The 14,700-nt window shown below is 36.3% G+C and overlaps 1 protein-coding gene across 1 annotated transcript in view; it reads right to left on the minus strand.

Annotated features, from left to right (window-relative positions):
- The window catches only part of SPATA6 (spermatogenesis associated 6), a 92,984-nt gene that overhangs the window by 38,589 nt on the left and 39,695 nt on the right, over window positions 1-14,700 (minus strand). The window contains exons 5-7 of the mRNA XM_054572837.1: window positions 13,961-14,085; window positions 7,585-7,665; window positions 2,974-3,267 (exon numbers count right to left, since the gene is read on the minus strand). Of these exons, the coding sequence (XP_054428812.1) occupies window positions 2,974-3,267; window positions 7,585-7,665; window positions 13,961-14,085 (500 nt within the window). The remainder of the gene's footprint in view (window positions 1-2,973; window positions 3,268-7,584; window positions 7,666-13,960; window positions 14,086-14,700) is intronic.

Consider the following 14,700-nt stretch of genomic DNA (forward strand, 5'->3'; position numbering starts at 1 on the left):
CGTGAACAAACGGGAACCCTCATATATTGCTGGTGAGAATGTAAAATGGGGCAGCTACTGTGGAAAACAGTTTAACAATTCCTCAACAAGTTAAACATAAAATTACCTTACAGCCCATCAATTCTACTCCTAGATATTAAAGCAATTAGGAATTAAAACGGTATTCAAGCAAAAACATGTGTACAAATGTTCAAAGAAGCACTGTTCACATAGCCAAAAGGTGAAAACAACTCAAATGCCATTCAGTAGGTGATGGATAAACAAAATCTGGTATATACAAGGTCTGTCCAGAAGGTATCCAGCCATGTAATATGAAAAATAGGGACATTTATTGAAGAAGATACAAAATACAAGAAACACTGTACATAGGACGACACCTCTGTTCCCTTCAAAATAGGCACCTTGAGACCTCACACAATTCTCCCAATTGCCATCAGTTATCATATTTTCCTGAATCCCATTGAACGTCCGAAATCTCTTCCCTTTCAAAGGTGATTCTAGTTTTGAAACAAGCCAGAAGTCTCAGAGCACCAAATCTGGGCTGGAGGAGGGCTCAGTCACCTTATTTTTTGATGTTTTGCCAAAAAACTCTGTACAAGACGTGACACATGAGTGGGCACTTTGTTGTGATGAAGCTGCCAATCACTAGTTACCCATAGCTGCGGCCTTCTGAATCATCTGAATAGTTTCTGCAGAGGGATGTTCAAGCTTAATACAAAATTTGATGCATATTTATTGTTCTACTCATTCAGTCATTTTGAAAGTGATGGCCGCACAGTACACATGCTCACTCAACAGCGTTTACTGCCCCCACTGACAAGTGCAGTGAAGTCGTCATTGTTCACGCATGCGCCTTCCAGTCCACTCTCCTTGGCTGCCAGGTTACATCAGTGCCGTGCAAACCATTCTCATTACATTAACAATGGCTGGTCTTTTTTCTGGGCAGTCCTCATACACATGTAAACGATTATTCAGCCATAAAAAGAATCAAGCACTGACATATGCTACAACATGGATAGAAACTCAAAAACACTGTACTAAATGAAAAAAGCCAGGCACCAAATGCCATATATTGTATGATTCCAGTTATATGAAACGGCAGAATAGGAAAAGCCATAGAGATAAAAAGCAGATTAGTGGTTCCCAGGGGCTGAAGAAACAAAGGAATGAGAAGTGAATGCTTAATGAGGTTAGGGTTTTGGTTTAGAATGATGAAGAAGTTCTGGAACTAGATTATTGTGACAGTTGCAGGACAGTGTGAATGTACTTAGTGTCACTAAAATATACACTTGAAAATGACTTAAGTGGTAAATTTTGTTATGTGAATTTTACTGTAATTTTAAAAATCCGATTCTTCATAAATAAAATCCTATTCTGGATAAATGAAAAAAGAAAAAAATGCTGTTTAACTCTTTTGGAATGGTTTTTCCAGTTAGTCTGGAAGCATGGTAGTGATTTCTTAAAACTGCTCCATATTCTTTAAGGCTATTTTTCATACAACATATCTAAAACTAGAATGTCTTTCCTAAAAGTGTTAACATTTTGTATATGCATGTACCAAATTAAAATTTTGCTTGGTTATCAATTAATTAAGTGCTTTTAAAATCATGAACAGCTATGCGGGGTAGGGGGGACTTAGAGGGAAGACATGTCTACATTTACAAATACAACTGGAAAAATCCAATTTCCTATGCAATAAGGTAAGCAATTTTCTAACTACAGGCTTAGAAGTATGCATTTCTTTCTATTCATGAGAAAGCTAAGATGAAAATCATTTTAATAAAAACGTCAAAATTTAGCCCTGGCTGGTGTGGCTCAGTGGATTGAGTGCGGGCCTGTGAACCAAAGGGTTGCTGGTTCAATTCCCAGTCAAGGGCACATGCCTGGGTTGCAGGCCAGGCTCCTGGAGGGGAGCACGCGAGGGGCAGGGGCACATTGATGTTTCTCTTCCTCCCTTTCTCCCTCCTCTCCCTTCTCTCTAAAAGTAAATAAATAAAATCTTTTAAAAAATTGTTTTAAAGTCAAAGTTTATACAAGCCATGTTAGAATTATTCTATTTTGAACAGATATGAAAAATAACATAATAAATACTTTAAGAGCAGTTATTTCCCTAAACAATTTCTATGTAGCTAACCCCTAAAATATTCCTGGTTATCTTTATGCATAGGCACATAGTATGTCCTTTCTTTTCAATTTAATTTACAATTGAGGACAGATATAAAATTAAAAGCATTCTGAAACTGCCATAAAACAAACAAGTAAACATTATCTGGACATTGCTTACATAAACACACACACACACACCCCCACCCACCCACCCACCTTACCAGAATTTATAAATTCTTCAGAAATAAGACAAGTGTAATCACAATAATTTAAACTCAAACCACATGAAAAGTAGGTTTTTGTACAGAAAGATTAAAACTATGCTAACCTTAATTCTTTTCACTTTCAAAGGCCTTCCAATCCCCATCAAATAATGATTTGCTTCAAAGATCCATTCATTATATAAGGTTACCAAAGGACACAATTTCAAGGGGAACTCGCTTTCCATTACAATTTTTAAAAACTCTGGGGGCAGAGGGGTGGGGTCTTCCTTTTCATAAAGAAAGCTTGGTCCTCTTTTAAATCCTACTCTGCCATAGTACTAATGTCAATTACATCTAAGTTCAATTTGTAGAGTCATTTTTCTGTACACTGTATAAGAAGAAAGGAAATGGGTACTTAGAGGATTTAATATGCCATTCATAGTGGAGCCTGATCTTTGTGGAGCTTGATCTTTGTCAGGTTTAAAGACTGGCAAAAAATGTTCTTTTATTCTAAGTTAATTTTCTGTTTTAGATTGCTAGGCTAACAGTTCAGGAAAGAAAATTATTAACATAGGCTAGAAGTTGAAAGAAGTTCTAGAACAATATTTTTATGACATAACAAATTAAACCAGTTTCAAATGGAAATGTTTAAGAGAACACATACATGTCTAATCACAAATGGAGGTTTATCTGTTTCTTTTTTGAATTCATAGGGTCCCAGATTTAAATGGGCCAGCCGCCGCCTGGTGTCTTCAGATAGCTCACACATGCGTCTTTTTGTGTAGGGAGATGGAGAATGTGATTTTGAAGAAATTGTAGGCTGTTCGTAGTTTTTTGCATTTACACAATACTTATTTCTTTCAGGTGACTTGGATTTTTTCTTTTGTGATCTTGATGTTCTGCTTTGCAGTCTGCCGTGTGATTTTTCAACTGGAGCCGTATGGTAAATATATTTATCCTAAACATAAAAAATAAAAATTAACTTGGGTAGAAGATAGATGGATGGATGGATGGATGGCTGGATAGGCAAACAGATAGCTAGACAGAGATATGCACTTTTAAAAAGCAATTGATGGCATATATAATTTAATACAACTAGATCAGGCTTTCCTATTTATGCAGATCCTTGGAAAAGTCAAACCCATATTCTCTTAGATAACTTTATCTAGTAGGTGATAAAGTATACTGTATCAAACTTCCTTCTTAAGTCTAACAAGTACTTTATTAAAGTGAAAGCCTAATATTTAATCATTTGAAAAAAATCTAGGAAACAAAGCCAGAAAAATTATTTTTCAGTGTACTAAAAAATTAATGCAAATATTTATTATTTATAATTAAGTATTTGAATAATTGGATATATAACTTAAGAGGGCTTTGTTTAATAATGTCACACATACACATGTCTAACTGATTATGACATCTTTATTAAGAAAAGTATTAAAGTAGGTTTTATTCATACTGCTATAATTATAAATATATGTGTATGATGTAAAAATGTGAAGTTTATACATATTTTCGTGAAATGTATTACTTGGATTCTACAAAGTGATTAGAATTTTCAGATCTCTTCCAAACTATAGCTTTATAATTTAATGACAGAAAATTGTACCATCTTAATTCTGGTTTCATACTGTTATAAAAGTAAAAATGTATAAAAGATATGTTATAAACTTTAGTGACTAGTATCCTAATTTCTAAAAATATGGTTAGCAGTCTAAAATTTTGAAAAAACAAATGTGATATTTCTAAAATTTTTTGCATTAGGATAAAATTTTATTTAGTCTCTACCTTATAAACGCATTAAAAGTTGAATTGTTAGTAAATAAGACAACTTCACTCATTATGTAGAATTATGAGCTTCCCAATATTAGAGAAAAATGAGCAGTAAAGAATCTTTGAACATCCTCTTAACAATAATCACTTTAAAAAACCACCAATCCTTCCCCACTCTCTACTTTCTCAATCCTCTTCCCTATTTACCAAAGGTCTCTATTTAAAAAAAAAAAATACAAATGTGAAATAACAGGAAGAAGAGTCAAATATTTTTAAGAGGTAGAAAAACAGGAAAGAAAACATATTTTCCTAATTGGAAAAAGAAGTCCATGAGTTTCATACAAACCAGCAGTATCAGATTATTTCATCATCTTTCTTTCTTCTATAGCTCTTGATATGCTCCTGGCCCTTCTCCCACCTTGTTCGATGGCTTCAACAAATAGTTCAGAATTTTTCTACCTTATCCCCATATCATCGGCCTCTATGACATCACACTGACTCACAGAGGAAGGAATATTAGCACATGAAAGGATCTTGAAGTTTAATAAAATGTTCAAGAAATGAATCTCCCCAAACCCTTGGACTGAGACTTTCTATTTCTCAGCTTTAATTAGTTATCTTCTTGTACTTTATCTTAGATTTCATTATTACGCAGATCCATTGCATCCCAAACTCCGAGAAACCCTTGCTCACTAAAACTTTTCTGCTTCTTTTATTCTCACTGAATCTCTTACTTGCCTTCTCAGTACCTCAGTCCTCAGACCCTTCCCACAGATCTTCATGTATTTTTCGTATCTCTTACCACCAGAACAAGGTGAGCCCATAATCATCCACTTCAGCAATGTTGTAAAATTCCTCCTTATCCACCTCTGATTATACCAAACCTAAAGTAATTAACCCCATCTTCTTGCCTCATGTTTTTGAAAGCTGAGTACTACTAGAGGAAGTTGTAAACTGTGGTGTATCTACTCAGATACATGTTTTCTAACTCTACTCAATCCTTAATGCATGCTATTATTGCCAATAAAACTCAAAGCAGGTGGTGTTTTACACTGTTGCTCCTTTGGCCAATGGGATAATAGCACGCATGACCCAGGGGAGACTTGAAAAGTACTTGCTGTCTTTTACTCCTGAAAAACCTTCCTGCCTAGTACTATGTGATAGAGCCATACTGAGTCAAATTAGCCTACTAGATGAGAGATTGTGGCCATCGACCCAGATGAAATCAAGCCGATTACCAGAAACGTGAAGTCCCTCCCTGGACGAAACCAACAGCCAATTGCGAGACCTGTGAATGGAGTCATCCCAGACCCTTCAGTCTTAGCCTAGCCAGTCCAGACCAAGACTCACCAGCCCGTCCACAGGACTGGGAGAAACATTTGGCTTTAAGCCACTAGGTCAACGTGACTTTTTACAGAGCAAAAGCCACCTGATATGGCAGATCAACAAGCATATTAATAAAGCTACTGTAGATATTTAATATTACTACTTTGCATTCTACTTTGCAGAAGGTAAAAAGAATAAGTAGAAAACCAGTTTTATTCCAGAAAAATCACAATAATACGCTTAATTCTTTTCAGTCCATTCAATTGGTGAAAACACATCCAATTTTTAAAATTCCAAAAGAAATAAAGATCATTATAAGTATTGTAAACCTCGATAACCTCAATGATTTTTATGATTTTACTGACTCGTCTCTTAACAACAAAAATGGTTTGTCTTATTCTTATTTCTGAATCTGAAGGTGCTGCTTTTATAGCCATTAAAATTTTAATGGTAACTAATATTCACTTTTAAGTAGATTGATCACATTCTCAGATAAGGTCAAATAAGATTAAAATTCTGGCTGTTAACATTCAGAATTTTAATGTAAGTGTACATACTTCGTTGTGCCTATTCAGGCATTTTCTATTTTATATTTCAATGATTGTCTCTGACCTCTCCTGATTATCTTAATTAAAATAACCCAGTAACAGCCAAAAAATTAATTAATTAAATGTTATGTGTCAAGCACACTACATATATTCTCTAATTTAATCTTTAAAGCAGCCTTATAAATAACTTGAACCCAAATATGTCTGATTCCAAAGCATATTTTCTTAAACCCTGCCTGACACCAAAGCCTATTCTCTTACATTTTTGTTCAGTAAAGAACAAATGACAAACTTTGCAATAGCAAGATAAAAAGAGTCTTCCCAAAAGTTTACATAGGAAAATATTTCTTAAGTCCAATGAAATTACTAATGGGGAGTCAGTTTTACACTTAGAAAGGACTCTTCTACCGATCTGTGTACACTTTGAATGTATGTACTTTTCTGTGTATATTTCTATACTCCAGCCAAAAAGAGACTTCTCTATCTGCCCACTAGAAGGGCATATTCTAATGTGGAGAGAAAAATTTTGTCTGAGTTCAGGTAAGACATTTGTAACAACTTACAATTTCCAAAAAGCGTGCAGTATATAAATTAAAAACAAGCCAGAAACATTATCTATGCATTTGGAAAGCACAGGTTGTTAGAACTCTAATAGCTGTGCTTCAGCTTGCATTGAAAAGAGGTAAATAACTACAGCCAAACTCTGAGGTATTAAATATCTTGTTAAATAAAATTATCCCTTTGATAATTTTTATAACTCTATGTTACCTTTTGTAGCTTAAGTCACAGTTATCATCCTCAGCAAATTTACTCTAAAACTGATAATGCAGGAGATTAATACTCCTATCTTTCCATCGTAGGTCCAGTCTTGCCCTGTTTGGGCCCTCTGGGCTTTATACATTACTGGCTTGTCATCACAGGCTGGTCATTGTTACCTGGTCATAATGCAATCACATATAAGTGACACCTAGACATTAGTAGATAAGCTGTGGACAAGGTAACAAGACGATCCTGGTGACTCAGTAAGAAGTTAAGACTACAATGGTAGATTAGATCCAGGTATTTCAGCTTACTAAATGCTGTTTTCAAAAATACAGAGGGTACCTAGGCTGCAGTGTCCAAACTTTCCTTGATCTGATAGTACCAGTGTGCTTGCCAAACTGAGCAATAGTCCCTTAAGGAATTACAGACGCTCAAGAAATCGTAACTTGCCAACACCAATATCCCAGCTTGAGAAGCCCTGGTCATATTTGCTATAAAGATACCCTTTGAACTTTCCGCAGCACTCTGTGACTTCTGTAAGATTTACAGAAGCCTCCAATCTAGTTTTTGTGGGATGTCTTGAGCCCAATGTATTTCTGACAGCCTGACTTCTCTTCATTAAAGAAAGGCCCATAAAGTTTAAAAAATAAAAATGATGGCACTGTTTATCATGTATACCAAACTTTTCACTCTCACATTTACTAAGATGTATCCAAGCTGCTAAAACCTATGATAATTGCTTTTCCTAAAGACTGGCAAAAAAAGTCAAAACAGCTTTAGCCAAAATAAAAAAAAATTATTCTTGCCAAATGCCCATAAATATGAACAAATAAGTTAAACTATTAAATACTTTAAAAGACTTTAACCTGAGTGCGGCACTTCCTTGAACTTATCAGACATTCAGTAATCACTGAGGTTGTAGAAAATTCCAGCTTTGGAGCAATTCCCTGAGGGAGAGAAAGAGGGCATTATTAGACATTTCAATTAAAAAAAAAAATTTTAGTGGTGAAAATATGACCTAAAATAACCAACAGTTGTCAAAGTTCAGCTGTTTCATTTGTCAGTTTGCACTTCTTATTAAAGATAAAGACAGCATAATACGTAATGCTAAATGTCTGCTAGAAGCAATTTCATTGTTGACTCACAAGTTGATTATATTGCTTTTATGAAATACTTAATACTTTTTTTATTTTCAAGTATTTTCCTGTCAAATTCTTTTAAGATTTTTAAACTATGACACAATATTAAAGTCATAAGTACATGAAAATCCTGAATGGATTTTAGCTCTTTTTATTTTTACAACTAAAGACATATCTAACTACATATCAAGAAATATTTTGGATAGTCTCCTCATGTTAAAAAAAAAATCAGAGCTCCTTGATATGCAGCTATTGAAAACAGAGGAGAGATAAGTCTCTACGAATTCCTCCAACACTTTTTTCCCATAATGTAGCTTACATTCAGATCTATGAATGAATCTTGATTCTATTTCTTTGCAACATTTCAATCATCAGCTTGAGCACTGTTTTGAGATAAATGAAGACAAATGGTAAAATCCAAAAGAACAGTCACAAGGCACTTGAGAAAATATTTGGAAGTACCCAAGTTATGCATTCACCAAAGCATTAATAGATGGTGCCTGTTCTCCATGCAGCGTCACTCTAATAATAGTACAAGCCAAACATCCACAAACCCAGCCTCTGACCTACTAAGTGTCAAGTTTCAAACATCACACATGTTTACAGAAAACAAATCTGACTTGCCTAAAAGTTAACTGAACAATTGTTTTTCTGTAAACATATCTACCATTAATGGTCTCCGTTATGCCTCTTCATTAGTTATCTATTGCTGATAACATATAAAACACCATAAACATATCTCACGTAGTTTCTATGGGGAAGGAATCTGGCAGACACTAAACTGAGTGGTTCTGGCTCAAAATCTCTCATGAGAGTGCAATGAAGATGTCATTTGGGCTGCAGGCATCTGAAGGGAGGGTCTGCTTCTGGAGAAGGTTCGTTCACAGAGCTTTGGCTGAAGCCCGCGGTTCTTTTCCAGCTTTCAGCACGGACTGAGTTCCTCATCACATAAACCTCTCCACAGGGCTGCTCAAGTGTCCTCATGACATGGCAGCTAGTTCTCCCAAAGACCAAGTGACCCAAGAGTAGAGCAAGGAGGATGCCACATTCCTTTAGTAATGTGGTCTCAGAAGTGTAACACTCACGCTCCTCCTGTCATATTCTATTCATTAGCATCACTAAGTACAGCCCACAATAAAGGAGTTAGGCCAACTTTCCACCAGAGGAGAATGAAAAATTTGTGGACATGTTTTAAAACCACCACAGTCTACCCTCTGACCACAGACTACTTTTATTATTCTCATTTGTTAACTAAACTGAGGTCCTATGAAAGGGAGAGAGAGAGAGAGAATGAAAAATACATGGTTCTTGGCTCTACAATCGGGGCTCCTGCTTCCATCATTTGAATTATCATTCCTTTGTAATGACAGGTAGACCGTGTTTGGAGCTGCACATGTTCTGTGCTTCAGTCCTGTAAATAGAATTTTGGGGGCCAAAGGCCTTTTTATTTTTTAGGTCTCTATCCTTTTCAAACCAAGCTGGTAATGTTTCTGCCAATATAATGCTCTTAAAAACATTTTGGATCTCTCGTGAAAATCTTATTAGAGTTCACACTTTTAGACAAAAGTCATATTCTTCTCTACCATGGGCTTTTTCCGAGATTGCTAAGGGATAATGCCCTTAAGCACGTTCGAAAACCTATGACTTAGTAAATTATTTTCCGGGGCAACATTTTGGATCTTACTGAGATTTAAATGGAGAATTTTACAGTCACACTCTTGTCAGACCACAATTTCCTCAAAGTGCCCTGGAATATTTTTCCTTAGAAGACTGGATTGCAATTTATTGTATTTGCCTTTGGGAAAGGCTGGGAATCTTCAGAAACAGTAAGTTCCAACTCCTTTTTGTTTAACTCCCTTTTCTTTTGTTTCTCTTTCCCCTCTCGTATTTTTCCACAAACAGCAAGGAGGAACCACTCTGAAAGTCTTCTTGTACGGATCACCCATTTCATTAGGTATTTTTCTACAGCTTACATTGTCACAGGGGACTATGTTGCTAAACTTTCTGCCTTTACAAGAATTATTTTTTCTCCTAGATCCCAATAACATTTGCCTCACTTTCCTGAAAACATGCACCTGAGTTTCTTCAAGGGTATTCAATCTTTCACAAACACTCCAGCAAAGCTATTCAACTTCTGCCCTTTGCAGAAGGACATTCAGAGTTGCTTGAATGTCCTCATACATGACAGCTGGCTATCCACAGAGCGAGTGATACAGGCGTGAATGCAAAGAGAAAACCGCATGCATTTAATGACCTGGTCTAAAGACTAATACTATCACTTCACCACATTATATCTGTTAGCGTCATATTGTCCGTATTGTCCATAGAATTAGCTCTGCCTTTGGAAGAGAGGAGTGGACATATTTTATAAATACCATAGCCTGGTATGGATTGCAATGTATCACTTTATCCCACTCCATATACTACTGGTCATACAGTAAATAAAGTTTTAGCCATTATATTTACTGATCTTCCTTTTTTTTTTAAAGATTTTACTTATTTATTTTTTTGGGGGGGAGGAGAAAAAGAGGGAGAGAAACATCAATGTGTGGTTGCCTCTTGTGTGCCCCCAACTTGGGATGCCCCGCAACCCAGGCCTGTGCCCTGAACTAGAAATCAAACCAGCAACCCTTTGGTTCACAGACCAGCACTCAATCCACTGAGCCAAACAAGCCAGGGCTATTTTTAGTGATCTTTCAAGACCCATATGTATTAATTTGGGTTCTCCAAAGAAACAGAACTAATAGGATATGTGTGTGTGCATGGAGGGAGGGACGGAGGGACGGAGGGACAGAGGGATGGAGGGAGAGAGTGCACTTTAAGAAACTGTTTCTCACAGTTGTGAAAGTGGCAAGTCCAAAATCCATAGGGCAGGCTGGCAGACTGCAAACTCAAGCAAAAGTTGATACTGCAGTCTTCAGTGAAAAATGTGTAAGCAAGCCAACAGGCTGGGAACTCAGGCAGTCTTTCTGGGTTACAGTCTTGAGGTAGAACCCTTTATTCTTCAGAAAACCTCAGTTTTTGCTCTTTGAGCATTTAGTTAATTGGATGAGCTTTACCTATATTATCAAGGGTAATCTCCTAAACTTAAAGTCAACTGGTTGGAAATATTAATCGCATCTACAAATATCTTCACAAGCGATACCTAGACTAGCGTTTGACCAAAAAAATTGGGTCCCATAACCTAACCAAACCGACACATAAAATTAACCATCACACCATCTCAAATGTCAGTTACTCTATAAAGTCTACAATAAGATGCAATTCACTTATTCAATTCAGTCAAGAGGCATTAACTAGCTACTCCAAGCAAAGTACTGTGCTAAGAGTTAAATTCCAAAATGAGGAAGTTACAGATTCTGTCTTTATGCCACTCACAGTCTAAAGGAGATACTGCCGTCATCACCGCCATCCCTACCACTGTGGTGATCTCCACAGCCATCGCCGCATCGCTAACATTAATCCACGCTACGACCCTGTGATGCCTCTGTGTCACGGTGCTTTGCTCAAGTTCACTCAGACAGGCTGCAATTGCCAGAATTTAATCCCACATGTGATCCGAATCCTTGCCACAGTGATGAGCTCAGGAGGATAGCCTAAGACCCAGATCTCTATGTAGAATCCCAAGAATTTCTGAGGAAGGGTGGGCCACATTATTTCTCCCTAGGATTCTGACACCAATGTCAATATGTGGGTTTTCCAATATCACCAAGCAATTCTGTGACACCAGCTTGGTATCCCACATTTTAACTCAGTTTTGACACTATGGACCTGGCGACAGCTTCAGATCTCACAGGGTAGTCCCACGAGGCTGTCCCCAACTCACTTCAGATGCCAATCGCTAGTTTAGTTTGTCACCTTTGCTTCTGACCAGTTGGCTATAAATGGAAGGTTCTCATGACCCCCTCTCCTCAGGTTTAATTAATTGGCTGGAGTAGCTCACAGAACTCAGGATAACAGTCTACTATTTCCCATATTAAGGGTACGGATTAACATCTAGATGGAAGATATCTGCAGGACAGAGTATGTGAGAAGGGACACAGGTCTTCCATGCCTTCTCTGGGCACATCACTCTTCCAGCACCTCTCTCCACATGTTCACCAACCTGGAGGATCTCTGAACCCAGTCCTCATGGATATTTATGGAAGCCTCACTACACTGGCATGATTGACTATATCATTGTCCATTGGTAACTGATGACAATCTCCAGCCCTTCTACCCTTTCTATAAGTCCAGGGTAGGGCTGAAAGTTCCAACCCTCTAATTACAAGGTTGGTTCCCTTGGCAACCAACCTGTACCTGAACGGAGATGAAAACCAAGTGTACACAAATATATTTATTATAAATCACAGTATCATAGTCTCACTGTCCACAATTAATTCTGACTCCTGCAGTAAGAAAGCTATGGATTTTTCTGCCCAGCTCCAGGTTTGGTGAAGCCACAATCCTCACTGGCCGTGCAGGGTGTGGGGGAGTCCCAGGCAAGAAGGCCACATACTGCTGCCACTTCTACCCAAAGCTTTAGCAGTTGTTCAAGCATAAACACCCTTAATTTGTCTTGTCTTAATTGCCTTAACTGCCAGCCAGCTTCCATTATCCTGAAACTGTTGTTTGTGACAATTTTGCCCAGTTTTAAACTTATTTTGTATGGAGAGAGGAACTGGCCAAACTCTCTCTACAGACGCCCAATACCAGAGGTCCCATATATATATATATAAAATGCCTTAGCAATGCAGTATCTTCTGAATGTATGTTGTATGTAAGAATAACTCCAATTAAATGAAGAAAGATAACTGTTAATGGTCCATACTCTTATGTTTATATTGCCAATTTGGTATACTATAGTATTTTAAATTACTTTTAAAAGACCATAATTTAAATCATATTTTTTTTTCATTGCAAGTTTCTAGACAGTTGCTGAAACACTCTTTGAAGTCTTTCATAATATAGAAGGCAGCTAATGGATACTAAAAATATCCCAAAGGAGGTATATTTTCATAGATTTGCTAGTTAGTCAACTTTTATATTTTCAACAAGCTGAAGTTGTTATTTCCTAGGCTAGAGCACATCATAAATTTAGACCTACAGGAGAAATTACTTAATTCACCATATTGGCTCATATATCACCCCACTTTCTTTACTCAGACTTCTCTAGTATTTTATAAAGTTAGTAAAAAATGTCCATATTGTTTCAAGTGAGATAATCTTTGCTTTTTTCTTCTTTGAAACAGCAGAGGCTCTTCTCAGTTTCTTTAAGTGGAAGACATTTTCAGGGATGAAAATGTTTTGAAATCATCCAACGACAGCTGCAGGAAGTTGGAAGAATTTGGGGGACTCTGCTGTCACAACGCAGCTTTCATGGTTAGGTGTATAAATATATATTTCCATTACAAGAACATATAATAACCTAGCCAAATTCCTACTAATGAACATTTCAACTACTTCAGTTTTTCACTATTATAAACAGTGCAACAAATAAACATGCCTAAGAAGGCTCTTAGTGTTCCAGTGAAAGCACATTGCGGAGATACATATCTTGAGTATCACAGGCTAAGAGAATCTTTGCCTCTACTAGACAGTTCTTAATTGTGGCTGTTCCAATTCACATGGCACAGCGGCATAAGTTTTCTTTTTTCACACTTTTGATGTCAAATTTATTAAATTTTACTATGTTTATGGCTGTAAAAATGAAATATGGTTGTTTTCATTTAGATTTTCTTAAATGTTAGTGAGATTGAGCACTTTCCCAAATGTTTATTGGTCATTCTTTTGAGAAAACTATAGAAAAGAGAGAAGAGAGACAAAGGAAAGGATAGGGATGGTGGAAAATGGAGGGGTAGGGGCGGTAAAGAAAGGAGAGAAATGTAAAGACTATAAGGCAAAATAGCATTTGTTAATTTTGGGGTGGATCCATGTGCTTTGTTTACTTATTTTCATTTAACTTCAGTATGTTTAAAATAACACTAAAATTTCATAAAACCATTATGATTCAATCAAATTAAACTCTGAATTAGTTCCTCACATTTCAGATATTGAGGGTTCCATGGCAGTTTTAACAATGATCCAGCATCACAAATTAATTCAGAAAACAATAAGCACTTACTCGAAGGCCAGAAATCCTCCTCATGGTAACCTGGCGGTTTGAATCATGGTGTCCAGAAATTTGGTTTGGACCCGGAAACATGAAATCTCGTGTATTTTCATCATATGTAGACAGTGTTTCACCCACTACAAGAAAGATATCCTGTGATTCAAATTATAACAAAATATTCTATTTAGGAACCAAATCATCGGGTATAATATATATATAATGCCTGATGCCTTACTGAAATACCTGCTTCAGGGTCATGTTTTTTTTTCTATGAAAGGAAAATTAAAGATATTAAATGGATTAACACATTTCCTTATTCAAACATGTAGCACACTATACTAATTATCTATATCCCCTTTTGTAGAAGGAGTGAGTACCTATGAGTTCCTTAAAAAAAAAAAAGTATTTGTAAATGTATCAACTTGCTATGACATATACACATCTGAAATTTAATTATAATCTCCACAAATTTTTCTATGTTCCATTCTTTTTTACCTGCCATTATAAGGTATTAATTACATGCTGAAAAAAATGTAAACATTTTCAGAAATTTGTGGTTATCTGGATTTGGTATATATTTAGTATTTAGCATTTTTCAAGTTATTAGTTTTCAATAAAATACAGCTCTCTATTTTTCACATAAATAAGTATTCGATTAAGATAGATATCTTCTATAATCATATATATCGGTAACAGAAATGAAACCATTCTCTGTATGTTTAACTCTACCTATTCTAGGGATTTGTAATGAT

This window comes from Pteronotus mesoamericanus, unplaced genomic scaffold, assembly GCF_021234165.1.
Source record: "Pteronotus mesoamericanus isolate MK-2021 breed Mesoamerican mustached bat unplaced genomic scaffold, CSHL_Meso_final contig_105, whole genome shotgun sequence".
NCBI classification, from domain to species: domain Eukaryota; kingdom Metazoa; phylum Chordata; class Mammalia; order Chiroptera; family Mormoopidae; genus Pteronotus; species Pteronotus mesoamericanus.